At 50.3% G+C, this 27,563-nt stretch overlaps 1 protein-coding gene across 4 annotated transcripts in view; it reads left to right on the forward strand.

Annotated features, from left to right (window-relative positions):
• The window catches only part of ACAN (aggrecan), a 68,186-nt gene that overhangs the window by 23,417 nt on the left and 17,206 nt on the right, over positions 1–27,563 (forward strand). For 2 of the 4 annotated variants that reach the window (XM_060401386.1, XM_060401387.1), the window contains exons 2-13: positions 4,776–4,852; positions 5,749–5,853; positions 7,328–7,711; positions 9,029–9,203; positions 10,497–10,624; positions 10,905–11,198; positions 12,449–12,853; positions 15,082–15,256; positions 16,056–16,183; positions 17,253–17,546; positions 20,215–20,430; positions 22,994–27,538. In XM_060401386.1, the coding sequence (XP_060257369.1) occupies positions 4,783–4,852; positions 5,749–5,853; positions 7,328–7,711; positions 9,029–9,203; positions 10,497–10,624; positions 10,905–11,198; positions 12,449–12,853; positions 15,082–15,256; positions 16,056–16,183; positions 17,253–17,546; positions 20,215–20,430; positions 22,994–27,538 (6,919 nt within the window). In that variant the 5' untranslated portion in view covers positions 4,776–4,782. The remainder of the gene's footprint in view (positions 1–4,775; positions 4,853–5,748; positions 5,854–7,327; positions 7,712–9,028; positions 9,204–10,496; positions 10,625–10,904; positions 11,199–12,448; positions 12,854–15,081; positions 15,257–16,055; positions 16,184–17,252; positions 17,547–20,214; positions 20,431–22,993; positions 27,539–27,563) is intronic. The other 2 variants (XM_027957060.3, XM_027957062.3) reach the window with 1 other exon arrangement.

The raw sequence follows: 27,563 nt of genomic DNA on the forward strand, positions 1-27,563 counted from the left end.
CTGCAGTTGGAGTCAGTCTTGACAGATGTGTCCTTGATGTGGGATCCCTGCCACTTTCCCTGTTCTGGGTTTAAAATCTCTCTTTCTGGAATTCTTGCCTGGAGAATTCCACGGACAGAGGAACCTGGGAGGCTACAGTCCACGGGGTCGCAAAGAGTCAGAAACAACTGTGTGACTGACACACTGACCGTGACAGGGGTCACCCCGTGAGGAATGAATGAGCACTTCCTGTTCAACTAGAGACTGAAGACCACCTGCCTCGGCCGTGTAGACAGGATTCCCAGCAGCGAGGTCTTGATTGTACAGCCCCAAAGCCATCCACCAGTTCTGAAGGAACCAAAAACAAGTCATTTGATCCACCATGCTGTGTGGAAAAAGCAAACAGATGCAAAAAGATTGCCACTCCACGTAACGCAAGTGGATGCCTAAGGAAAAAAACCAGAAGGAAAACTATCAAAACATGAACAATGGTTGGATTAGGATGGAGGATGGTGATTTATTTTCTCTAATTCCTTTATTTTCCAAATGTGTGGTAGGGTGGTGATGTTGGCAACGGCAGTTTTATCCTTTATGGAAAGTCATCTCATCCAACCCTCACCCCAGGGCAAGAAGCCTCCCTGTAACCGCTAGATGCTCTTCCAGTCCCCACATTCTGAGAGGCTCACCCAGGCCTGACTCTAGGGAGGAGGGAAGAGAGTGGTGCTGACGGATGCCTGCTGAGTGCCAGACCCTGGGCTTGCCGCCGAGCCAGAGACACAGCCCCCGCCCTCCAGAAGCCGGGTCTGCCTGGCACATTGTCTCGCTCAGTCTCTGAAATAGCCATGGAGATGGATCTTGGGTTATTAAAGCAGGAGGTGCTGAGCAGGACTGGGACCCAGGTCTAGGGGTTTCCACTGCATGTCGCTGGAATAAGAATTCAGGGCAAGCAGGTGAGCCCCTCCCATTCAGCCCCATAATCTGATGGAATAAAGATCAAAGTCCTGACTGGGTTGGCAGCCATCTGATAGGGTATAGCTGATGAGGAGGTGGAAGGTTTCCATATGTTCAGCTATGGGTCTGTGTGTGTGTGTGTCTGTCTCTCTCTCTCACACGCATACACACACATGGCCAAAGCTCAGATTCAAAGCACTAGCATGCTTTATTTCCCCCATCAAACTTCCTAATAATTCTGTCCTGAAAAAGCCAGCTCCTTGGTAATGAGCCCAACCTCACACACATGGAGCCCACAGAAGCTCTGCACAGACCCTCCAACTTTCACCCGCTCCTCAAGCCCCTCTTTCCCTCCATTTTAGACAGCCCCTTCCACTGTCCTCAGCCCCAGCCTCCCAATCCCATCGCCACCAGCTCCACTTTCCCTGCAGAAAGGCCACCCTGTTGTGGGGACTGGCAGAGTCCACCTCTTCACATAAAGGCTCAGTGAGGCCCGGACACACTGGAATCCAGACAGAATGGAATTTCTCCCTATTTTCTTTACAGCTGAGAAAACACACACAAACACAAGAGCATATTTATTACGATATTTCTATCCCAAAGTTTGTCTTGAAAAAAAGAAGAAGAAATAAAATTAATTTCTCTGCCCACAACCCGTCCCCTCTGCCCACCACCACCACCACCACCAATGCCCACTCCCTGCCCTTTTCATTCCTGGCCGAAGCCAGGGAGAAAAACAGAGCAGACCCAAGCCCCACAGAGAACCACTGCTTCCCGGACAATGTCAGGCTTGTTCAGAGAGCGAGGGAAGAAACACAACTCCAAAAACATACAGAGAACTTCCCAGTGATGGTTGTTCTGAGGGAAGAAGAACAGGCGGCCTTGTGTCTGGACACGCTTTCCCTGAGGCTCTAGGAAGAGACAGTCCTGCAAGTCTAGCCCTCTCCTCACAGAGGAGGAGACACCTGACCCTTTAAGCCTCTGGAGGAATAGTTCTTGGCCATGACAGATCACACTGGGCCTGAGGAAAAGTCCCCTCACGAGCCAGAACCTGGAGTCCCAGAGATTTTTTTTTTTTTTTTTAAGGCAGCTTCTAAGGAGAAAAATCCCTCAGGAGAAGCTAGGAGCTGCTTCTTAAGCCTTTGGAATTTTCCAGACTTCCTACTCATCCTCGCACCTTCATCTCTGAGCCCCTAGCAGCACCCACACAGACAACCCTTTCATCCCTCAAGTGCCTGCTGTATGTGGAATGAATGAAGGATAGCTGTGGAAAGATCACTCAAATGACAAACTAAGGGACTTCCCTCGTGGTCCATTGGCTAAGACTCCACACTCCCAATGCAGGGGGCCTGGGTTCAATCCCTGGTTGGGGAACTAGATCGCACATGCCACAAATAAAGATCCTGTATGCTGCAACTGAGACCCAGCAGAGCCAAATTAAAAATACATCAGTTCAGTTCAGTGCAATCACTCAGTCGTGTCCGACTCTTTGCGACCCCATGAACTTCAGCACACCAGCCCTCCCTGTCCATCACCAACTCCCAGAGTTTACCCACGAGCATCCCCAGAGTCCTGGCCCTATCCACTCCCTTCCCCACATTCTAGGGGTGGGAAGCTCAGAGCCTCTTATCCTCAAAGCCATCCAGCCACAGCTGATGGTGACTGAGCCAATAGAGACTCCTAGTGGGTCATCAGACGCTGACGGAGTCCAGGTCAGGGATGCTGGCTGCAGCCTCAGTTGGGCATTGCACTCAGCCTGTGAAAGCTCCCTTCCTATCTTTAGGGTACACGTCATGGGGTGCAAGTCACAAGTGTCCACAGTGTGACTGCATACTCTCTAGCCAGTGGTGCCCTGGCCACATTTTAGAGCCTTCTGGGGAGCTTTTAAAATGTCTGAGGACCAGGCTGAAGCCCAGGTGATTTCAGTGTGTAGCCCAATTTGAGAACCATCCCTCGGTTGACCTCTTGTAAATTCAGATGGGTCTCCTTGAGATCTGAGTACTCTGGCCCACTCAGAGTCAGGGTTCCAGTTATGCAGGGGGTTCCCTTTACGTTTTGTCATCACAGATTAGTATACTTTGCGGGACAGTTTTCCAACAGATGACAGTAAGGAAAGTGGGTTTCTCTAATTCATATGAAGTCACTGTTTGGGCCAACAGGGGTTGGTTGCTTCAGGGGTCCTGGACTGTCATTTCTCTAATGGTGCTAGTGATAAAGAACTCGCCTGCTAATGCAGGAGATGTAAGAGAGGCAGGTTCAAGCCCTTGGTTAAGAAGACCCACGGGGGGAGAATGGCAACACACAGTATTCTTGCCTGGAGAACCCCCTGGACAGAGGAGCCTGGCAGGCTACAGTCCATAGGGTCACAGAGTCAGACATGACTGAATCGACTTGGCACACATCCCACAGAGCAATCTCGGTGAGTATCCTTCCCCTGGCTTGAATGAGACCCCTGAATTGTGCCCCAAATCTTGGTACATTCTCTGACCTAAAACACATAGGTTCCTGGATTTGGAGTTGATGGCAGTTCAGATTTTATCAAAGAAATGGGGTAACTCGCGTCACTTTTCTGGGCCTGGGAAACTGTATTAGTCAGGGTTCCCCAGAGAAACAGAACTATTTAGTTGTGCATATACATACAGAAAGAGATTTATTCTAAGGAATTGGCTCACATGATTGTGAAGGGTTTTGGCAAGCTAACAAATTGGCTCAGATGGTAAAGAATCTGCCTGCAATGTAGGAAACCCAGGTTCAATCCCTGGGTCAGGAAGATCCCCTGGAGGAGGAAATGGCAACCCATTCCAGTATCCTCACCTGGAGAATTCCATGGACAGAGGAACCTGGTGGGCTATGGAGCATAAGGTTGCAAAGAGTTGGACACAACTCAGTGACTAACACTTTCAGTTGGCAAGCTAGAGAGCCAGGAGAGCCAGGGTGTGAAGCCTTGAAACCAAGAAGAAGCAATGTTTCCATTTAAGTCTGAAGGCAGTTTGGTGAGCATCAGGCAAGAGACATTATCTCTTATTTAGGGGAGGTTCAGCCATTTTGGGCAAAATGTGGGCCTTCAACTGATTGGGTGAGACCCATTCACATTGGCAGTCCAGTCTGCTCTGCTCAGTCTGCCAATTTAAATGTTCATCTCTTCCCAAGACACCCTCACAGACACACCCAGAATGATAGTTGACCAAACATTTGAGCACCTCATGGACCAGTCAAATTGACACATAAAATCAACCATCGCAGGGATCCTTTAGGATGAGACTTTACTGGTTAGAAGATGAGAGGTTCCCTAGAAAAACCAGAAGGAGATAAATTTAATTATAGCCTCACACTGGTAATTAAGGAATCCATGAAGGTTTTGTGAGGACAGGATTCTTGGAGAAGATATCTCTCAGATCACAATGCAGCCTCCTTATAGGTTTGTTTTTGTTTTTGTTTTCAAATAAAACCTCTTTATTTCTCTTTGCAGTCACATAGGTGAGATAAACAGTAGATCAGCTGAGGATATTTTATAATATTTAATGTGTGTGTGTGTGTATACACTAAGTCGTTCATTCATGTCCAACTCTTTATAGCCTTTTAGATAAATATCTGTTGTTTCATTTAATCACAAAAGCTTATCATAGACACGTCATAAAACATGAAAAAAATCCGAAGTGCAAAATAAAATTATCCACAAAGCCATTGTTCGAGTATAATTATTATCACTTTTTTAAATTAGCCTCCTCTTGATGTGATTTCAGATCCATGGATGAGGAGTTTATCACACTTGTCATGTGACACGTGACCCTCAACCTCACCGTATCTGAGCCTCTGAATAACATCTCTGTTCCCCTCTCTCCCAGGTGAACTATGACCACTTTACTCTTGGTGTTTGTGACTCTGAGGGTCATCGCAGCAGCCATCTCAGTAGAAGTTTCAGGTGAGGACATCCCCACGCACGTCTCATTTACCCGGCGGGCACTGAGGACCGGACTCGGGGGTCGGAGACCAAGCCTGGCACTGATAGTGCTTGATCTGCGCCATCACTTTAGAGGTCCCCCTCTCTGACTCTCCTACAGCCCCAACATTCCCTAAAAATGAGGAATTGTAGGGCCAGGGACATGTGTCCACCCTGCTCTATTCTCCCTCTGGGTACCCAGGACGCCCAGAATTCCCTGTCCAGCTGGACCCAAATCATCCCCAGGGCTACATGGTTTGCTCCTCTGGGTCCACCCTTCCATGAAAGGACCACCCACCACTGCCAGTCTGAGCCACCAGAAGGCCAGCGGGAGAGGTGAAGGGGTGACTGTTTGGGTGTGGACACAGCTGGGTTGTGAGAGCCTGGATAAATACAGATCCTTCACAGTGTAGAGCCGTGGAGGGAAGAAAAGCGGTCCTGATTCCCTCTCCTCCAACGTGGCCACCACATCCCAATGCAAAACTCTAAGGGATCCAAGAATTCTAAATTTGAATCTGGTTTTTCATTTTGAAAGGTATCATTGTCAAATAAGATGAAACATTTTTTAAAAACAAGTTATGGGTCTATTGGCTTGATTTATAGCTTTTAAATATTTAGACATATGATCCATGAGTCTCTACTTGTACTCTTTTCCTAAGACCCTTGAATAGCCAGCTGGCTATACCCTGGGGTGATTTGCCCACACAGACCAACCATTGCATGAGGGTTGGTTGAGAGCTTTAAAAACTGCAGGGCTGGGTGCTGCTGTCACTTCCAGTTGTCCCTGGAGAACTGTGTGTGTGTGATCAGTCAGTGCAGTATTGTCTGATTCTTTGTGACCCCATGGACTGTAGCCCACCAGGTTCCTCTGTCCATAGGATTCTCTAGGCAAGGATACTGGAGTGGATTGCCACACCTGCCTTCAGAGGATCTTCATGACCCAGGGATTGAACCTGAGTCTCTTATGTCTCCTGCATCGGCAGGTGGGTTCTTTACCACGAGTGCCACCTGGGAAGAACCTGCCCTGGAGAGCTGCCACCACAGAAACCATGCTGTGTCCTGTGCTAGGGCAGAGCCTCAGAGCGATATTTCTGTGAAGGGCCTGCTAGTGACCCCCCAGGATATCAAAAGGTTAGGGCTGGACCCCAAACATTCCTGGCTCCCTCTTTCTTGCCTTGCTGTGTATCTGCCACCCACAAATATCTGAAACATTTTTATGGTCAACCTGCAGGCTCTCCTGGAAAAAAAAGTTCAAAAAGTATATGACTGTTCATAAAAGTGCTGTTTTTTCAAAGGCTCTTTCTTTCCAATACCAGAAGATTTTTTACCTCTAACAGAATTTACAAACTCTCTGCACCTTCCCTATCAATACCATCTAGGTTTGTTGTTGGTTTTTTTAATGGAATCTAATCATATCCCAGGAGAAGGCAATGGCACTCCACTCCAGTACTCTTGCCTGGCAAATCCCATGGACAGAGGAGCCTGGTAGGCTGCCGTCCATGGGGTCACGAAGAGTTGGACATGACTGAGCGACTTCACTTTCACATTTCACTTTCATGCATTGGAGAAGGAAATGGCAACCCACTCGAGATCCCAACCTCACCCCAGGCTGACTCTTTGCAGACTTAAATGTCTGCTCTTCTCTGATGCCTCTCCAACTAGGCCCCTGATCCCCCAACAACAGAAGAGAATGACTAGTCCTTCTGCAAGGTCAGGATGGAGCCCAAAGCAGACCTCCTTAAGTGTTTGATATTTTTATATTTTAGCTTTACAAGTTGTATAAATATTTTCTTCCCCATAGTAATTTTTTCTTGATGTTGTTCAGTCACTAAGTCATGTCTGACTCTTTGCTACCCCCATGGACTGCAGCATGCCAGGCTTCTCTGTTCTTCACTATCTCCCGGAGTTTGCTCAGACTCATGTCCATTGAGTTGGTGATGCCATCCAACCATTTCAACCTCTGTTATCCCCTTCTCCTCCTGCCTTCAGTCTTTCCCAGCATCAGGGTCTTTTCCAGTGAGTCAGCTCTTCACATCAGGTGGCCAAAGTATTGGAGCTTCTCCCCCAAAGTAACTTACCAATTTTTGAGTCAAGCTGTCACTCCAGAAAGACGGTTTCTGCTTATCCCATGGCTTGTCACTCCAGAAAGATGGGTTCTGTTTATCCCATGGCGTGGCATCACCTACGGTACCCCAGTTTGAGAAAGAAAGAGGTATACCTCTGAGTTTACCAATGGCCCCCTCTGCAATCCTTTCTGGCTCCATAGTTCCCATCTTGAGACACAGAGACCAGGGGGTATTGAGAAAGCTGCTCTGGAAAGGGAATTCCATATGACACAGGAGCCTTCCCCAGCACCAGCACAGACACTGTCATTTCCAGAAGGGCTGACAGAGAGGCTGGGTGGTCCTCTCTGGGCACTGATGGGTCTGTCTCCCGCCCCCATGTCTCCCTGCACAGAACCTGACAACTCGCTGAGTGTCAGCATCCCTGAACCATCCCCGCTGCGGGTCCTCCTGGGGAGCTCCCTCACCATCCCCTGCTACTTCATCGACCCCATGCACCCCGTGACCACCGCCCCCTCCACCGCCCCTCTCGCCCCGAGAATCAAGTGGAGCCGCATATCCAAGGAGAAGGAGGTGGTGCTGCTGGTGGCCACGGAAGGGCGGGTGCGGGTCAACAGCGCCTACCAAGACAAGGTCACGCTGCCCAACTACCCCGCCATCCCCAGCGACGCCACCCTGGAAATCCAGAACCTGCGCTCCAATGACTCCGGGATCTATCGCTGTGAGGTGATGCACGGCATCGAGGACAGCCAGGCCACCCTGGAGGTCGTGGTGAAAGGTGAGAGCCTGCCCGGGGGGACCCTGCTTCACCTACAGAAAGAACCAGAATGGCATCTGCACTGGTGGGCACCCAGGCAGACTGGCTTGCAAACCCCGGCTCCTCCTCCTGCCAGTTTGCACCTTGGTTGAGTTACTTAATTTCAGTTGCTTCCTCTGTAACGTGAAGCTAGTAATATCACTCTCGCTGGACTTTGAGTGAATTAAACACTCTGTGGCCACAGTCACATGTAATGAATTACAATCTGTGCTTCCCAACAATCCTGTGATTCAATTGCTTTGTGACCATCCACATTTTACAGACAAGCAAACTGAGGTTAAGTGACTTGCTTGAAGTTTCCCAGGAAGGGAGCCAGAGCATCTCCTGACTCTCCACCCACATGTCTTTTCCTTCCTCCACCTCCAGTTCCAGAAGCCAAAGAGGGATGAGGACTTTCTGGTCCCCTACCCTCGATGGACTAAGGAATATGGTTTTGTTCTTGGTAGGCTTCAGGACTTCAGTCAGCACCAAGTTTTTCCTTTTGGGTTGTTGTTGTTCATTTGTTCAGTTCTGTCCAGCTCTTCCCAACCCCATGGACTGCATCATGCCGGGCTTCCCTGTCCTTCACTATTTCCTGGAGTTTGCTCAAACTCATGTCCATTGAGTTGATGATGCCATCCAGCCATCTAACCCTCTGTTTCACCCTTCTCCTCCTATCTTCAGTCTTTCCCAGCATCATTGTCTTTTCCAATGAGTTGACTTTTCACATCAGGTGGCCAGAGTATTGGAGCTTCAGCTCCAGAATCAGTCACTCCAATGAATATTCAGGGTTGATTTCCTTTAGGATTGACTGGTTTAACCTCCTTTCTGTCCAAGGGATTCTCAAGAGTCTTCTCCAGCACCACAATTCTAAAGCATCAATTCTTTGGTGCCCAGCACTCTCTGAAAGGCAGTCTGCTCCTACCTGTGCCTTAAACAAGACTCTCACTGGGATGGCCCTGGGCTGAGGGGGCATCTTTCTGCAAAGCAAATATGGGGTCCTGGAATGACATGAAAAAATTATGAGGAAAGCAGATTTTGATCCAAGTCAAATAACCTGATTATCAGAATTATCACAGGTTTCCAAAAAGATGCCTTGTAAGGTAATGAGTTCCCTGTTAATAGAAATGTTCTAGCAAAGGCAGAAGGACCCCATGCAGATACGGAGCTGGGATCCACCCATCAGCTGGAGGCCCAGCCCAGATGTCTCTATGCCCCCTTGGCTCTCCCTGATTCTATGAAGGCCTGGATGAGGGGAGGCTGTGCTGACCTGCCATCTCGCTCTCCTGTGTCTTGCAGGCATCGTGTTCCATTACAGAGCCATCTCCACGCGCTACACCCTGGACTTTGACAGGGCGCAGCGGGCCTGCCTGCAGAACAGCGCCATCATCGCCACGCCCGAGCAGCTGCAGGCCGCCTATGAGGACGGCTTCCACCAGTGCGACGCCGGCTGGCTGGCCGATCAGACTGTGAGGTGAGCCCCGGGGCCACCATCGGAGCGGAGTGGGAGATGGACTGGAACACTGACCCGCACTGAGCTGGTGCCAGCCTGACACCAAGGCCAACCTGGGCTGGGGCTAGACAGGTGCCCTGGCCAGTCTGAGGTCAGGTCCCAAATCCTTGGTCCTCTGTCCTGTGGTGGATGAGTGATCACTAGCAGCATAGCTCCGCATAAGCATTTTCTCCATGCAAATTATACATAATTATTCTTCCTACTCATTTTTCCCTTTACATCTTTTTAAAATTTTGGTGTTTATATATTTTTGTGAACCACTTTCTATTCTGTTTTTAATAGAGCAAGACACATGTAAATTAAGCTTTTTGGCTCATTTCCCCTGAGCACAGCTGCTAAGGGGTGGGTTCCCCCGGCAAGACAGACAGAGCCTTAGCTTCAAGAGAGGGCAATCATGTAAGCAAGCCTGTAAAAGCAAGATGAGACAATTCATTTGAGGTGGATCAAAGCTCCAAATGCAAAAGCCAGAACCACAAAGCCACAAGAAGAAAACAAAAGGAAATAACTCTGTAATCTTGGGATAGGCAAAAGATCTCAGGATAAAAAAAGCCATTAACCATTAAAAAAAAAAAAAGGCAAAGTGATTCAACAGCCTAGCATAGTGCAAAAGACCACACCTCAGATACACCTTATATACCTCAAACCCTAGTTTTGATACTTTGAGGCTGTGTGACCTTGAACAAGTTGCTTAACATCTCTGGGCCCCACTTTCTTATAGTTTAGAGTGGTTATAGCACCTTCCTTCTTAGGTTGATGTGAGACTCCAATGATACAGAGCAGGGTTCAGCAAACTATAGCTCATGGGTCAAGTCCAACCCACTCCTTGATTCTGTAAACAAAGTTTTATCGGAACACAGCCACGCTTGTTATTTTGTCTGTGGTTGCTTCGTTTGCACTAGGATGGCAAGGTTGAGTGGTTGGTCACAGTGGAGACCCTCTGGCCTGCAAGACCTGAAATATTTACTATCCATCCTTTTACAGAAAAGATTTGCAAGCCCCTGATAGAACGTTTGGTACCAATAAATATTTAGTAAAAGGCGCCGCTTTCTGTCACCAATAGTTATGAAAACATCCATCTCAATAAAGCTGGGGAAAAAAACTGTAGAAAACAAGTAGCCCACAGATCCCAGAAGATCCTGGCAAACACATCAGTAAGTCACCGCTTCCTCCCACAAGGGAGGAAGGTACAAGGGCACAGGTCGCCGGCCCCCTCCGTCCCCCGAGTGTCACATCCCTGCTTTGGGTTCCCGGCAGGTACCCCATCCACACGCCGAGGGAAGGTTGCTATGGAGACAAGGACGAGTTTCCGGGCGTGAGAACCTACGGCATCCGGGACACCAACGAAACATATGACGTGTACTGCTTCGCGGAGGAGATGGAGGGTGAGGCCGCCCCGCCCTGCCGTGAGCCCCAGCCCAGCCCCTTCTTCCTGCTGACTCTCAGGGTCACGCGGGCCTCCTCCTGGGCAGGGCGATAATCTAGGATACCATACCCTACCTCGACGTCCCTCACAACTCCCCATCCTACCCCTGAAATACAGATACGTGGGACCAGGGCTTTGCCCAGTTAAAGACCAAACTCAGAGGAACCTGGGGATCTCCCTCAGGACTCAGGGCAGATGTAGGAAGGAGCTCCTTACCCTCCTGGCTGTGTCTTTTGCAGGCGAGGTCTTCTATGCAACATCCCCGGAGAAGTTCACCTTCCAGGAGGCAGCCAACGAGTGCCGGCGGCTGGGCGCCAGGCTGGCCACCACGGGCCAACTCTACCTGGCCTGGCAGGGTGGCATGGACATGTGCAGCGCCGGCTGGCTGGCTGACCGCAGTGTGCGATACCCCATCTCCAAGGCCCGACCGAACTGCGGGGGCAACCTCCTGGGAGTGAGGACTGTCTACCTGCATGCCAACCAGACGGGCTACCCTGACCCTTCATCCCGCTATGACGCCATCTGCTACACAGGTGGGTTTGGGCTGGAGGCATTTCAGTGGGGGAGCATGCCACCGAAATGGGGACCCAGAGGATGAAATCTTAGAATGGGGAGTTGGGTTTTACCTCCTTCAAGGGTCCAGTGGGTACCTGAACCCCATGTCTTAGCACCCCCTATTCGCATGGGTTCCTTGGGAAGCTAGAATCACTGTAGCCTGCAGTGTACCCAGTCCTATCTCATCAGCCCAGAACTGGGGGAAAACGTGAGATTCAGAGGCTGTTTTCTCAAGTTTGAATCACGTCTCTGCCACTCACTCCTGGGCAGCTGTGACAAAGTCAAGGCACTGAGCCTCACTTCCCTTATCTGTCTAATGGGAAGATGTGGGGCCTGATTTGAGACCATGCGCCACAGGAGGGCGCTGTGATCTGCCCTTTTTAAAATTTTAAATATATTTATTTCTTACTTGAAGGATAATTGCTCTTGAGAATTGAGTTGCTTTATGTCAAACAAACAGCCATACGTATACATATGTCCCCTCCCTCTTGAGCCTTCCTCTCCGCAGTTACCCTTTTTAATTGAATTCACTTCAAAATGAGGGCCATAGTGTTACTTAAGAGTGGGAAAAAGGTTTTGACAAGGGCTTTATTGTGAACATTTAGACTAAAACTTTTTTAAATGTTTTTATCCTGTATTTTACACTGCCTAGGGTTATTTGTGCAAACATAATTAGAATTACCCCCAAAAGCTTCTCTTCACTTTTCAATATTCCCACCACCCTGTTTGCAGTTGTAGCATCCTCATGAATGCTCTCTTTATTCATTGCTAAGTGGCTCATTTGTTCATGACTGAGGCAGGCAGTTCTCTCATGGCACTTTCAACAATTTCATGAGCTCCTGCATCTTTGGGAAGATTTTTTCGTTTCTCTTTCTAATTGATTTACATTTTCCCATTGGCTAGTTCTAACATCTGAGGTTCAGCAGGTGCTCACAAGATAGGTAAGGAAGCAACTGGCTGGCAAGGGATGTTGGAACAAGATGGGTTTAATAAGCAGTGAGCTGATTGGTCAGGGTCTTGTGCTATGGTGACTGCATATTCTTGCAATCTAGGGCACCCCTATAATAAATACTCAAGCCATTGAGGTCTCCAACAATGGCCCTGGCCAGGTGCCTGGCACACAGTAGGTGCTTTCTTTTCTTAGCAGAGAAGGGGAGCATCTGATATTCATCTCCATCAAGCCAGCCCCAGGCCAAGCACTAATGCCTGTCTCTGCCCCCTGCCCCAGGTGAAGACTTTGTGGACATCCCAGAGAACTTTTTCGGGGTAGGTGGCGAGGAGGACATCACCATCCAGACGGTGACCTGGCCTGATGTGGAGCTGCCCCTGCCCCGAAATATCACTGAGGGTGAAGCCCGAGGCAACGTGATCCTCACGGCAAAGCCCGACTTTGAAGTCTCCCCAACCGCCCCAGAACCTGAGGAGCCTTTCACGTTTGCCCCCGAAGTAAGGGCCACTGCATTCCCCGAGGTGGAGAACAGGACTGGAGAGGCCACCTGGCCCTGGGCCTTTCCCAGAGAGTCCACGCCCGGCGTGGGAGCCCCCACGGCCTTCACCAGCGAGGACCTCGTCGTGCAGGTGACCTTAGCCCCAGGTGCAACCGAGGTCCCTGGGCAGCCACGACTGCCAGGGGGTAAGTGTCCGCCACTCAAGGGGCTGCATCCAGGGCTGGGGGAAAGGGCTTGGTCTGGGGTCTTCTGTGTGCAGTGCAGGAAGTGCTCACTCAGTCGTGTCCGACTCTGCGACCCCACGGACTGTGCCCTCCAGGCTCCTCGTCTGTGGAATTCTTCTGGCAAGGATCCTGGATTGTCCTGGGTTGCCATTTCCCTTCTCCGGGGGATCTTCCCAACCCAGGGAATCGAACCTGCTTCTCCGGCACTGGCAGGCAGATTCTTTACCACTGAAGCCACTTGGGTGGAGGTTCTTCTGTACTTTCAACTTCATCTGGGATGTGAGACAAGCCTCCCTCCTCTCAGACTCAGCTCTCCTCACTTGTGAAACAAAGAACAAGGGGGATGGTCCAGACCAGTGGTGCTCACGCTCTTTTATGTGTGTGTGGCTCTCTGTCACAAAGCATTTCCTTCAAATGAAGTCAGAGGTAAAAACCAGCGAATGTATCCACAGGTAGAGGTGAAGGGCAAAGAAAAACCCGGGGCCCTTCTGTCCACGGGCCCTCCTCGCCCCAACAGACATTTCCGCAGAATAGAGCCGTTGAACTCAGCTGCACTGGGTACCCTCAGGGCTTCTCACAGCACTGGCCTTCCAGAACAGGGGTCTGCAAACTGTGGTCCATGGACCAAACCTAGCCCTAGGCCATGTCCAGTTCTTCTGTGGCCCGTGAACTGAGAATTAAGAAGCTTTTTTAAGTAGTTGAGGGGGAAAGTCTAAAGAAAATAACATTTTGTGACATATTGTGAAAATTATATAAAATTCAAATTTTAATGTCCACAAATAAAATTTGACTGGAACAAAGTCACACCAATTCGGTAACATGTTGTCTGTGGCCATTTAGGGCCGTTTAGGGCTATCAGGTTAGGATCAAGTAGATGTACAAAACCCATTTAGCCCACAAAGTCTGAAATGTGTTCTATCAGGCTTTTTCCAGAAAACATTTGCCACCTCGGTTCTGGGATGGTGTTGTTTCAGATGCTTAGTAAACGTCTGGATGGGGACTTCCCTGGCAGTCCAGTGGTTAAGACTGCACACTTCCAATGCATGAAGCGTGGCTTCAATCCCTGGTCAGGAAACTAAGATCCCACATGCCAGGAGACCAAAAAAAAAAAAAAATATTTGAATAATTGGGATGTCACATCATGTGGAACTTGGCTGGTTCCAAAACTCAAGTCCATGAATAGGAAAGACGTACTGGGGTGACCTCCATCAAGACCCTTGGTAGTATCTCCACCTGGGGGTGGGGCAGATGGCCACCGCCATCCACCTTCACTCCCATGATGCCACCAAGTGAGACGTCAGCCTGAATCACGCAGATAAATACAGTATGTTGAGAAGGAAGAATTGCTTAGAAGTTTGGGGGTAAGGCCAACAATAACGATATCCCAAAGTTGGCTCAGGGCTGAAGAGACCTTCACTCCCTCCATGTGGCCGCCACCCATAAAGGTGCCAATGGATAGGTGAGCATCTAACACAGGACAGGACAAGAACATGGGGGAGACGCAGATAAGGGATCCATCCGCAACTGGATGTAAACTGGCCAGTCATCCAGGGAAGTGTCAAAAACCAATGTGTGTCCAGTTAAATGCAATGGGGGAGGCAGAGTGAGTGGGAGTTCACGGACAGGCTGTGTCCTGTGCTCATCCCCCAACGTATACCCAGTGCACCGGCACAAACTCTTCCAGCTGTTTTCAGGAGGACCACCTACCCCCCGAACCCGGGACTTTGGGCCAAGTGGAAGAAAGGCAGTGGTTTGATAGATTTGTTTGTTTTTTTTCTTTGTCCTTCTCTGTATTTTCCGAATGCTCTGCAATGATCACCTAGTCTTTTCATACTAAGAGCAAGTGCCTTTGTTTTCAAGAGTCCGGGGACAAATGAGCAGCCTTGGAGTGAGGAAGCCAGAATGAAGGGTTGGGGACACCCATGGCAGAAGGTTCCTAGAAGGCTTTCTCAGGAAGGTGAATTTCAGGAGCAGTGTGGACAAGCAGAGATTACCAGCTTGACAAGGAATCAGATGGGGAGTAGGAAAGGAAGGAGGGGATGAAAAGAGCTCATTCCTCAAGGAGCCAGGGCTCCTTCCACACCTGCAAAGCCTTAAGAACCAGGTACCACGGATATTGGCAATGTGGCCCTTGGTCCATGCCCTGATCCTGACCTGTCTCACCTTCTCTCCCTCTCCTCCCCACCCAGGAGTCGTGTTCCACTACCGCCCGGGCTCCTCCCGCTACTCGCTGACCTTTGAGGAGGCCAAGGAGGCCTGCCTGCGCACTGGGGCTGTCATCGCCTCGCCCGAGCAGCTCCAGGCCGCCTATGAAGCAGGCTACGAGCAGTGTGATGCCGGCTGGCTGCAGGACCAGACAGTCAGGTGACAGACGAGCTGGGCTCACCTGCCAGTCCAAACCCAACCATGCGAGGTCAGGCTTGGGGAGCCTGAGCCTGCAGCACCCACCACCAAGTGGGCACCCACCTCACTGTGCGCTCCGTTAATTAGTGGCTCCTGGCTGACCCCTTAATTTCTCCCCCAGAACCAAAACATCCGAGAGGGTGGGAATGGGTTCCAGGAGACATTAACTCCTTGGTCATTTCTTCTCAAAAAACATACTGAGAGCTCCTTGTCAAGCCCCACAGTCCTCCCCAGCCTGACCCTTCCATGCTGTGGGCTTTCTTCTGAAGCCGGGAATCCCTCGATGGCCCCCAGGCAGCCGCATCCCCAGCTGCACAGGGAACGTGTTGCATGAGAGGTTCCTTCCTGTTTTGTTTTTTTTTTTTTTGGCTGCACTGGGTCCCCACTGCTGTTTGTGGCTTCCTCTAGCTGTGGCGAGTGGGGCCACTCTCTCGTTAGTGTGTGCAGTCTTCTCGTTGTGGTGGCTTCTCTCATCGCGTAGCATGGGCTTTAGGGTGTGTGGCTTCAGTGGTTGCAGTGCATGGGCTCAGTAGTTGTGGTACACGGGCTTAGTTGCCCCACAGCGTGTGGGATCTTCCCAGACCAGGGACAGAACCCATGTCCCCTGCACTGGCAGGCAGATTCTTAAGCACTGGTGCACCAGGGAAGTCCTCCTTCCTGGTTTGAATCCTTCAGGAGACCTCCCGGCCTCACCCTGGGGCCCCGCATCTCCAGTTTTCCAGAATAAGCTCTCATCTGCCCCTCCCAACCTCCCTTGCAGATACCCCATTGTGAGCCCGCGGACCCCCTGTGTGGGTGACAAGGACAGCAGCCCAGGGGTCCGGACCTACGGCCTGCGGCCACCATCAGAAACCTACGATGTCTACTGCTACGTGGACAGACTCGAGGGTACAGGCCCTGTTCTCACATTTCGGGCTGTGGAAGGGTGAGGGGACTGATGCGGAGATGCAGAGGAGGGGGAATCACCATCCACCTAGCCCCGTTTTCACCTGAACAGGCAGACAGGAAAGGATCCTATTTAAGAAAGAAGGCCTTCCCAGTCCCTCTCTCAGGCCAGGCCCCTTGTCTGCCTCCCAAATGGTTCATGTGGATTCCCCAGCATTGCAGGGAAGCACTGGTTTCTTGAAAAACCAATAAGTTCTATGGATAAGTGAATTAATTTACTTGTACCAGAAAATGTTATATGCACCTTCTGCCTCATTGAGAATCTCAATGCTCATGAACAAATCAAAGACTATGAGAAGTCCTGCATTAAAAAAAAAAACAAACACTTCTTCAACTCTGCTTAACCAAGCATCACCCAAGCTTAATGAAACACAGAACCTCTCTTTGGTCTTATTTCTTATCATTTCAATTAAAATCACCAAATTACTGTCCCACTGAACACAATCTTGGAAATGCTGACATTCTGGAGAGATTTCAACACTGCCACTCACTTGTTTGGGGACCTGGGCAAGTTACTTAACCTCTCTAGGCCTCAGTTTCCTCATCTATAAAATGGAGCTGATTTATGCCTATATCAGAGACTTCACTGAATATTAAATGAGATGTGCGTGAAAAGTGCCTGGTATAAGCAGATGTTCAATAAATGTGACCTTCCTCCCCCCAGATCAGAAACAGACTCCAGTATTGTTCTGGGTGTTGGGACTCCAACCCCTGGCCACAGGCCCCGCTCCCTGAGTTCACAGGATCCAGGTGGGGCCACAGGTCCATAGCATTCAGGGCTCCATGATTAAGTGCTGAGGTTTAAGGGAGCACAGGGTGCCCAGGAGTGCCTCTCTTAGACAGAAGAGGGGGTGCCTACATGTGACTGGAGAATCCAGAGAGAAGGAGGGGAGGTTGTTCGCATGGAGAGCAACTAACTCATCTTAGTGCAGCTGCCCTGCCCCTGGGTGAGCAGCGGCTGCTCTGGCCATGGGCACAGAGGCTCACATCTGCCACCTGCCTCTGCCCCCAGGGGAGGTGTTCTTTGCCACACGCCTGGAGCAGTTCACCTTCCGGGAAGCCCAGGAGTTCTGTGAATCCCAAAACGCCACGCTGGCCACCACGGGCCAGCTCTACGCTGCCTGGAGCCGCGGTCTGGACAAGTGCTACGCTGGCTGGCTGTCTGACGGCAGCCTTCGCTACCCCATCGTCACCCCAAGGCCCGCCTGTGGCGGGGACAAACCAGGCGTGAGAACCGTCTACCTCTACCCCAACCAGACAGGCCTCCTGGATCCACTGTCCCGGCACCATGCCTTCTGCTTCCGAGGTTTGTGTCCCCATGTCCCCTCCAGGCCCCCTCTGTCTTGGGGGTGACCCCGCCAGGCTCGTCCCTCCTGATCTCTGCCCATCCATCGCAGCAAAGAGGAAAAAGTCAGTCCCTCTGGACGGGATGACCTTAGGCTTTGACTCTGTGGCAAGTACATCCTTCTAATGTGCCCCTAGAGACACATAAAGAGAAACAAGTAAGACCTTGGGTTCTAAAATCAGGCAGATCTGAATTTTAATTATGACTCTGCTGCTTTGTGGCTGTGTGACCTTGGGCGAGTCACTTAGTCTCTCTGCTTCTCTGCTTTCTCTATAAAATAATGATATAATATTTCCTACCTCAAATTGTTGCTGGAAGGATTACCTGGGGTAGTGCATACAGAACACTTAGCATAGTACCTGGGAAATAGCAAATGCTCAATAAATGTTAGCTTTGCAAATAAATAACACACATATATGTTGTGTGTATGAGTGTATATAAGTATATATACAGTTTTGATTTGTACAGCCTGGTCAAACTTTCATCTGCTTCTAAATATTTCTGTAGTGAGTTTAATCAAATTATTATTCACTAAGCACCAAAAATTCACATTTCTAACTGACCCATGCTGAGGACTCTATACCATGTTACCAGAGTTCTGAGAGGGATGTCATCGACTCAGTGGGCATGGCCAAGGACTGGCTAGGCTCTGATTGGATGAGTTCTTACAGGGTCCATGGGTCTAGATACACTGCCCAGAATGTAGATTATAGTACTGGCTTGTTCCGTATTTCACATATCATACATCAAAACTTAGTATATTTATAACTTCCTGTGACTATGTAATTATTTCAAAATAAAGTTAATTTTTTAGAAAAATCCCCGAGGGACTTCCCTGGCAGTCCAGTAGATAAGACTTAGCCTTCCAATGCAGGAAGCGTGGGCTCAATCCCTGATCAGGGAGCTAGGATCCCACATGCCTTGTGGCCAAAAAAACAAAACATAGAACAGAAACAATGTTGTAATAAATTCAATAGAGACTTTTTAAATGGTCTAAATCAAAAAAAAGGCAGGGGGATCTTTAAAAAAACAAACCTTGAACATCCCAAAGTTTCCAAGACTTTCAGTGCTAAGTCACTTCAGTTGTGTCCATCTCTTTGCGACCCTATGGACCATAGCCCACCAAGATCCTGTCTGTGGGATTCTCCAGGCAAGAATAATGGAGTGGGTTGCCATGCCCTCCTCCAGGGGATCTTCCTGACCCAGGAATCGAACCCATATCTCTTATGTCTCCTGCATTAGCAGAGGGGTTCTTTACCATTAGCCCCACCTGGGAAGCCCCAGGGTCACCTTTTAAAACCTAATTCAAAGAAAGTTCAGTCTCACTCTGTCAGTCAAGAAAGCCAATCCCTTCCCAGAGGATTTGATGAGGCCCTCGCCCCAGCACCCCTCTCCTTGCTCTGGACATCAGAAGCCAAGCCAATTAGCCCCCCAGTAAATTCTCAGCCAAGCATCTCTACCATCCATCCCTGACCCTTTGTAGACTCAGCCTTTTATACATCTGCTGAGAAACCTGGCTTCCTTCCCGATCAAGTGCACAAAACCAGCACAGTTACTCCCAATCGATGAATCCTGCCTTCACCATCCAGTGCTAGGATGGCTCCATGCATGTTAAATAGCACTCTCCTGATTTTGATCCAGACACACTTGGAACATAATTTCTGTCCCCAAGAAAGGCAGCATCATTGCAGTACTTAGGGGCAGAGTCTGACATCAGATCATGCTGTGTGCTCAGTCACTCAGTCATGTCTGACTCTTTTGCTACCCCATGGACTGTAGCCTGTCAAGCTCCTCTGTCTATGGAATTCTGCAGGCAAGAATACTGGAGCAGGTTGCCATTTCCTCCTCCAGGGGATCTTCCTGACCCAGGGATCAAGCCCACATCTCCTGCATTTCCTGCATTCGCAGGTAGATTCTTTACCACTACACCACCTGGGAAGCCCCCAGCACCAGATACTTGGGCCCATGGACTAGATCTGTCACTTAGAAGCCACTGACACTGGAAAAGTCACTTAACCTTAGTTTCCCTGTCTGTAAGTGAGATAATGTATCTCTCTCACACGGCTGTTGTGGGATAAAATGATTTTATCTTATTTTAAAATATTTATTTATTTGGCTGTGCTGGGTCTTAGTTATGGCACGCAGGATCTTTAGTTGTGACAGGAGGGATCTTTAGTTGCTCCACACAAACTCTTAGTTGCCGTGTATGGGATCTGGTTTCCTGACCTGGAATTGAACCCAGGCTCTTGCATTGGAAGCACTGAGTCTCAGCCACTGGATCACCAGGGAAGTCCCCTAAGATGATTTTATGCATTGATGCATCATGACACCTTTAAACAATGCCTGGCATGTATAATAGATTCTGCAAAAGAGGTGCCCCAGACCACCCTGAAATAAAGTGCTGATGGTGTATGCATATTGATATAGTTGAAGCAAACAGCTCTTATTGATTAATGACAAACGTCGTCTCACTGGACTGGGTGGGGATTGGAAGGCCAAGGACCAGCAAAATTTGTGCACAAGCCTGGCCCACCTCATGGTCCCCTGGGTCCCCTGAAGAAGGGTCAGCCTGGGGTGGGTCACTGGTATGGAGGAGCCCCCAGCCCTCACCACCCATATTCCCCTTTAGGTGTTTCAGTGGTGCCCTCTCCAGGAGAAGAGGAGGGTAGCACACCCACAGCGGGCCCTGAGGTGGAGGACTGGATCGTGACCGAAGTGGGGCCTGGCGTGGCTGCTGTCCCTGTCGGGGAGGAGACGACTGCAGTCCCAGGCTTCACCGTTGAGCCAGAAAACAAGACAGAATGGGAACTTGCCTACACCCCAGCGGGCACCTTCCCGCTACCAGGTCCGTCCGGGCTCTCCTGCACGTCCTGCTGCCTCCCTGGGCCAGGGTGTGGCCTGGACGGGACAGGAGAGGGTGTTCTCTCCCTGGGCCCCGTGCCCTGACCCCCAGCCCTGATGTTATCTAAGTGTGCTGCCGTGGGCAACTTCAGCCACCTCAGCAGGCATCTAGGACCAACTCCTAAGGGAGAAAAAGGGCAGCTTTGTTCATAAAGCACACCTCTTCTCTCTCTTTCACTCTCTCTGCACTCAATTATCTTCCAGCTACATGCCGCAAATGCCCAGCACTGAATCAGCTGGAGGACTCTCACTCTGTGCTCCTGCATTCACACCTCTACTCCCTCACCTCTTAAAACTCTTGTGGGAGGAACTCCAACAGAGGGGAGAGGACCTGGGAGGGGGTGGCTGTTGGCAGTCCCACTGTGACCTGTCTTCTCTTGTTTCTCCTTCTGGGTCCTTTTTTTGGGCCAGGTGTCCCCAGTCAGAACTTCCTGAGCAACAGCTGTCATGATTAAATCACATGGGACTTGCTGGGATGAAATCCACAGACTCCAAGCCCTATTGGAAAAAGCATTTACTAGGCATCAGGTTTAGGAAATCCTGACTTACAGAAACATTAATAGCACCCACCCCACAACCCCCGCCATTGCAGACCTCAGAGCTTTGGATGTGCTAATATGCTCTGTAAAGCAGAGAGGGCAGTGTATTCAATGGGTCCCAAATGAATGTGACCACAGGGTCTTTTTTTTTTCTTTCATGGAACATTTTTAACATGGCCCACTTTGGGTAAGGCTGATTTATAGTGATGCACAGTAGCCTGTGTGTACCTGCCAGAGTCAGTTTGCCCAGGGTCACATGCATTTGAAGACAGGAATATATCAAAACTTCCCACTAATTCATCCAGTCACTCAGTCAGTGCACAGTTCCCAAGCAATCTGGCCACACCAAGTGCTCCTCTGGGTGCTGGAAATGCAAACCCAGAAGGTAAAGTCGCATCAGTGGAGTAAGTAGAATTTTCACTCAGAGACCTCACCCAGTATTCACACCTGCTCCAGGCCCTTTCCTCGCCCTTCACCAGGACAGGAAGAACTTAGTCCTCTTGGGCATGAGTGTATGGCTTGGCACAGGACTCGGGCAGCCAGTAACAGAAGTTATTCATGGGAGGGGACTCCAGTGGCCCCACAGAAATATTTCCCAATATTTCGTCAGTTCCCTACCACCTCACTGATTTGAGCCATATGGGGAACCATCTCTACTGCTGTTAACTCTGGACCTTTTTCTTTAAATTGACTTGCTTTTGACAAGAAACCAAAAATGTAATATCTGTAAGTGGCTATTTTCTGATTTGTGGTGTGTATATATTTATGTGTATGAGTGTGGGGAAATTCCCTGGTGGCTCAGTGGTAAAGAAACTGCCTGCATTGTGGGAGACCTGGATTTGAGTCCTGGGTTGAGAAGATCCCCTGGAGGAGGGCATGGCAACCCACCCCAGTATCCATGCCTGGAGAATCCCACGGACAGGGGAGTCTGGCGGGCTACAGTCTATGGGGTCACAAAGAGTCAGACACAACTGAAGTGAAAGAGCGTGCATGCACACGTGTGTATGTGTGTTTAAATACATAGATAAATATCCACCTAAAATCCTCTGGTATGCATGCCACCACAGTTCCTGAGCTCCCCACCCTTATCCAGGATTCTCCTTTAAGTGAGAGTAGGCAGTGAGCCTGACCACTGGGACCCAGCACCCTCTGTGCTCAGGTTCTCTGCCTGAGAAATTAGCCCAAAAATACATGCAAGGTACAATCCCAGCTAGTTATTTTTCAATGCCAAAGGAAACAGGACAGAAAGGAAATAATGTAACCATAGTTACTTAGAGTTATGGGGTTTCTGCCTTTTCTCTCTCTCTCTCTTGTCCAAATCCTCTCTATTAGCCCTATTAGGGGTCTCAGAATGGAAAAAGTTGATGTATTTTTGCAAACATCCCTCTTGTCCTCAGAAGGATGAGTTCTGGTGCACAATTCTCACTTACAAAGATTATCAGAATGGTCATAAAATCATTATGCCATGTCCTGCCCCAAACATGGGGGTATAAATGTTAAAACACATTGTGCCATGTCCTTCCCCAGATTTCCTAATTCAGTGGAACTGGAGAGGGACCTGAGAATCTTCTTTTCTGTCCATCTCCGAGCTGATGCAGTGCTGATGGTCCAAAGACCACACTTTAAAAATCATAGTTCTAGATAAATGAGGTGATAATGTAGAAACACTTGAAAGAAGGTGACCTTGATTGCCTTCAGCGGCAGCCAGGCTCTCACATACTGTGACTTGTATGGGTGGTGCCCCCTAGAGTCTCACAAAGCAGAGCCTGAGGGTGGTGGGGAGTTTCCTGGTCCCCATTCTCCCAAGTGTTTGTGCGAGGGTCCATTACAAAATGTCTAGACAGATCTCTGAGCTCTTGATGAAAAAGTCCTACTGTGGAAGAGATGGAGTTCAGCTTCTCTGCATGAGCTTAAAATGGGGCAGAGTTACTAAATTCATACCTCATCTTTCTTCTTCCTTTCCTCCAGGGATCCCTCCTACATGGCCTCCCACTGGAGAAGCAACAGAGGAACACACAGAAGGCCCTTCTGCAACGGAAGTGCCCTCAGCCTCAGAGAAGCCGTTCCCCTCAGAGAAACCATTCCCCCCAGAGGAACTGTTCCCCTCAGAGAAGCCGTTCCCCTCAGAAAAGCCATTCCCCTCAGAAAAGCCGTTCCCCTCAGAGAAACCGTTCCCCTCAGAAAAACCATTTCCCCCAGAGGAACTGTTCCCCTCAGAGAAACCAATCCCCTCAGAGGAGCCATTCCCCTCAGAAAAGCCATTCCCCTCAGAGGAACCATTCCCCTCAGAGAAACCAATCCCCTCAGAGGAGCCATTCCCCTCAGAGAAGCCATTCCGCCCAGAGGAACCATTCCCCTCAGAGAAACCAATCCCCTCAGAGGAGCCATTCCCCTCAGAGAAGCCATTCCCCCCAGAGGAACCATTCCCCTCAGAGAAACCAATCCCCTCAGAGGAGCCTTTCCCCTCAGAGGAGCCATCCACACTTTCAGCCCCAGTGCCCAGCAGGACTGAGCTACCAACCTCTGGGGAGGCATCTGGGGTGCCCGAAGTCAGTGGTGACTTCACAGGCAGTGGAGAAATTTCAGGACACCTAGACTTCAGTGGGCAGCCCTCAGGGGAAAGTGCAAGTGGACTGCCCTCTGAAGACCTTGACTCCAGTGGGCTCACCCCTACAGTGGGCTCAGGCCTGCCTGTGGAAAGTGGACTGCCTTCAGGGGAAGAAGAGAGAATTACATGGACCAGTCCTCCCATAGTTGACAGGTTGCCCTCTGGGGGTGAGGGCCCAGAAGTTTCTGCTTCTGGAGTAGAGGACATCAGTGGACTTCCTTCTGGAGGAGAGGTTCATTTAGAGATCTCTGCCTCTGGAGTAGAGGACCTAAGTAGACTTCCTTCTGGAGAAGGTCCAGAAGTCTCTGCCTCTGGAGTAGAGGACCTCAGTGGACTTCCTTCTGGAGAAGAAGGTCATCTAGAGATCTCTGCCTCTGGAGTAGACCTGAGTGGAATTCCTTCTGGAGAAGGTCCAGAAGTCTCTGCCTCTGGAGTAGAGGACCTCGGTGTTCTTCCTTCTGGAGAAGGTCATCTAGAGATCTCTGCCTCTGGAGTAGAGGACCTCAGTAGACTTCCTTCTGGAGAAGGTCCAGAAGTCTCTGCCTCTGGAGTAGAGGACCTCGGTGTTCTTCCTTCTGGAGAAGGTCATCTAGAGATCTCTGCCTCTGGAGTAGAGGACCTCAGCAGACTTCCTTCTGGAGAAGGTCCAGAAGTCTCTGCCTCTGGAGTAGAGGACCTCAGCAGACTTCCTTCTGGAGAAGGTCCAGAAGTCTCTGCCTCTGGAGTAGAGGACCTAAGTAGACTTCCTTCTGGAGGAGAGGTTCATTTAGAGATCTCTGCCTCTGGAGTAGAGGACCTAAGTAGACTTCCTTCTGGAGAAGGTCCAGAAGTCTCTGCCTCTGGAGTAGAGGACCTCAGTGGACTTCCTTCTGGAGAAGAAGGTCATCTAGAGATCTCTGCCTCTGGAGTAGACCTGAGTGGAATTCCTTCTGGAGAAGGTCCAGAAGTCTCTGCTTCTGGAGTAGAGGACCTAAGTAGACTTCCTTCTGGAGAAGGTCCAGAAGTCTCTGCCTCTGGAGTAGAGGACCTCAGTAGACTTCCTTCTGGAGAAGGTCCAGAAGTCTCTGCCTCTGGAGTAGAGGACCTCAGTAGACTTCCTTCTGGAGAAGGTCCAGAAGTCTCTGCTTCTGGAGTAGAGGACCTCAGTAGACTTCCTTCTGGAGAAGGTCCAGAAGTCTCTGCCCCTGGAGTAGAGGATCTCAGCAGACTTCCTTCTGGAGAAGGTCCAGAAGTCTCTGCCTCTGGAGTAGAGGACCTAAGTAGACTTCCTTCTGGAGAAGGTCCAGAAGTCTCTGCTTCTGGAGTAGAGGACCTAAGTAGACTTCCTTCTGGAGAAGGTCCAGAAGTCTCTGCTTCTGGAGTAGAGGACCTCAGTAGACTTCCTTCTGGAGAAGGTCCAGAAGTCTCTGCTTCTGGAGTAGAGGACCTCAGTAGACTTCCTTCTGGAGAAGGTCCAGAAGTCTCTGCTTCTGGAGTAGAGGACCTTGGTGTTCTTCCTTCTGGAGAAGGTCATCTAGAGATCTCTGCCTCTGGAGTAGAGGATCTCAGCAGACTTCCTTCTGGAGAAGGTCCAGAAGTCTCTGCCTCTGGAGTAGAGGACCTCGGTGTTCTTCCTTCTGGAGAAGGTCATCTAGAGATCTCAGCCTCTGGAGTAGAGGACCTCAGTAGACTTCCTTCTGGAGGAGAGGATCATCTAGAGACTTCTGCTTCTGGAGTAGGGGACCTTAGTGGACTTCCTTCTGGAAGGGAAGGTCTGGAGATCTCTGCTTCTGGAGCTGGGGATCTCAGTGGGTTGACTTCTGGAAAAGAAGACTTGACTGGGTCAGCTTCTGGAGCCTTGGACCTTGGCAGAATACCTTCTGTAACTTTAGGAAGTGGGCAAGCTCCAGAAGCAAGTGGTCTTCCTTCTGGATTTAGTGGTGAGTATTCTGGGGTGGACCTTGGAAGTGGCCCGTCCTCTGGCCTTCCTGATTTCAGTGGACTTCCATCTGGGCTCCCAACTGTCTCTCTGGTGGATACTACGTTGGTGGAAGTCGTCACAGCCACCACAGCAGGTGAACTAGAAGGAAGGGGAACCATTGACATCAGCGGTGCTGGAGAAACATCTGGGCTGCCCTTCAGTGAGTTGGACATTAGTGGAGGAGCAAGCGGACTCTCTTCAGGAGCTGAACTCAGTGGCCAAGCATCTGGGTCTCCTGAGATCAGTGGGGAAACCTCTGGACTCTTTGGTGTCAGTGGACAGCCCTCAGGGTTTCCTGACATTAGTGGGGAAACTTCCGGGCTTCTTGAGGTCAGTGGGCAGCCATCAGGGTTTTCTGGAGAAATATCTGGCGTGACTGAGCTTAGCGGACTGCCCTCTGGACAACCAGAAATCAGTGGAGAAGCTTCTGGAATTCTTTCTGGCCTTGGTCCACCATTCGGCATAACCGACCTGAGTGGAGAAGCACCCGGGATCCCTGATCTCAGTGGGCAACCATCGGGTTTGCCAGAGTTCAGTGGAACAACATCCGGGGTCCCTGACCTGGTTTCCAGTGCTGTGAGTGGCAGTGGTGAATCTTCTGGCATTATGTTCGTGGACACCAGTTTGGTTGAAGTGACCCCAACGACATTTAAAGAAGAAGAAGGCTTAGGATCTGTGGAACTCAGTGGCCTCCCTTCAGGAGAGGCGGGTCTCTCAGGCACATCTGGGCTAGTGGATGTCAGTGGACTGTCTTCTGGAGCAATTGACTCCAGTGGGTTTACGCCCCAACCTCCAGAATTCAGTGGCCTGCCAAGCGGAGTAACTGAGGTCAGTGGAGAAGCCTCCGGAGCTGCGAGTGGGAGCAGCCTGCCCTCCGGAGCATATGACAGCAGTGGACTTCCGTCTGGTTTCCCCACTGTCTCTTTTGTAGACAGGACTTTGGTGGAATCTGTAACCCAGGCTCCAACTGCCCAAGAAGCAGGAGAAGGGCCTTCAGGCATTCTGGAACTTAGCGGTACCCCTTCTGGAGCACCAGACATGTCTGGAGACCATTTGGGATCTTTGGACCAAAGTGGGCTTCAGTCTGGACTAGTGGAGCCCCGTGGGGAGCCCGCAAGTACTCCATATTTTAGTGGGGACTTTTCTGGCGCCACTGATGTAAGTGGGGAATCTTCTGCAGCAACGAGCACCAGTGGGGAGCCCTCCGGACTTCCAGAAGTTACGTTAATCACGTCTGAGTTGGTGGAGGGTGTTACTGAACCAACCGTTTCCCAGGAACTGGGCCAGAGACCCCCCGTAACATACACCCCCAAACTTTTTGAATCCAGTGGTGAAGCCTCTGTGTCTGGGGATGTGCCAAGTTTCCCTGGATCTGGGGTAGAAGCGTCACCAGTCCCAGAATCCAGCGGTGAGACATCAGCCTATCCCGAGGCTGAGGTGGGAGCGTCTGCTGCCCCCGAGGCAAGTGGAGGAGCTTCCGGGTCCCCTAACCTGAGTGAAACCACCTCCACCTTCCATGAAGCTGATCTGGAGGGAACCTCAGGCCTGGGAGCAAGTGGCAGGCCCTCAGCCTTTCCAGAAGGCCCCACAGAGGGCTTGGCCACCCCAGAAGTGAGTGGAGAGTCAACCACCGCCTTTGACGTGAGTGTAGAGGCATCAGGCTCACCTTCCGCCACTCCCCTGGCTTCTGGAGACAGGACTGACACCAGCGGAGACCTGTCTGGCCACACCTCAGGGCTGGATATTGTCATCAGCACCACCATCCCAGAATCCGAGTGGACTCAGCAGACCCAGCGCCCTGCAGAGGCGCGTCTAGAAATCGAATCCTCAAGCCCTGTGCACTCAGGAGAAGAGAGTCAAACAGCCGACACAGCCACCTCCCCAACTGATGCTTCTATCCCAACCTCCACAGGAGGGACAGATGATTCAGAGGCAACCACAACAGGTACAGTTGGAATTATTTTCCCCTA

This window comes from Ovis aries, chromosome 18, assembly GCF_016772045.2.
Source record: "Ovis aries strain OAR_USU_Benz2616 breed Rambouillet chromosome 18, ARS-UI_Ramb_v3.0, whole genome shotgun sequence".
Classification (NCBI taxonomy): Eukaryota; Metazoa; Chordata; class Mammalia; order Artiodactyla; family Bovidae; genus Ovis; species Ovis aries.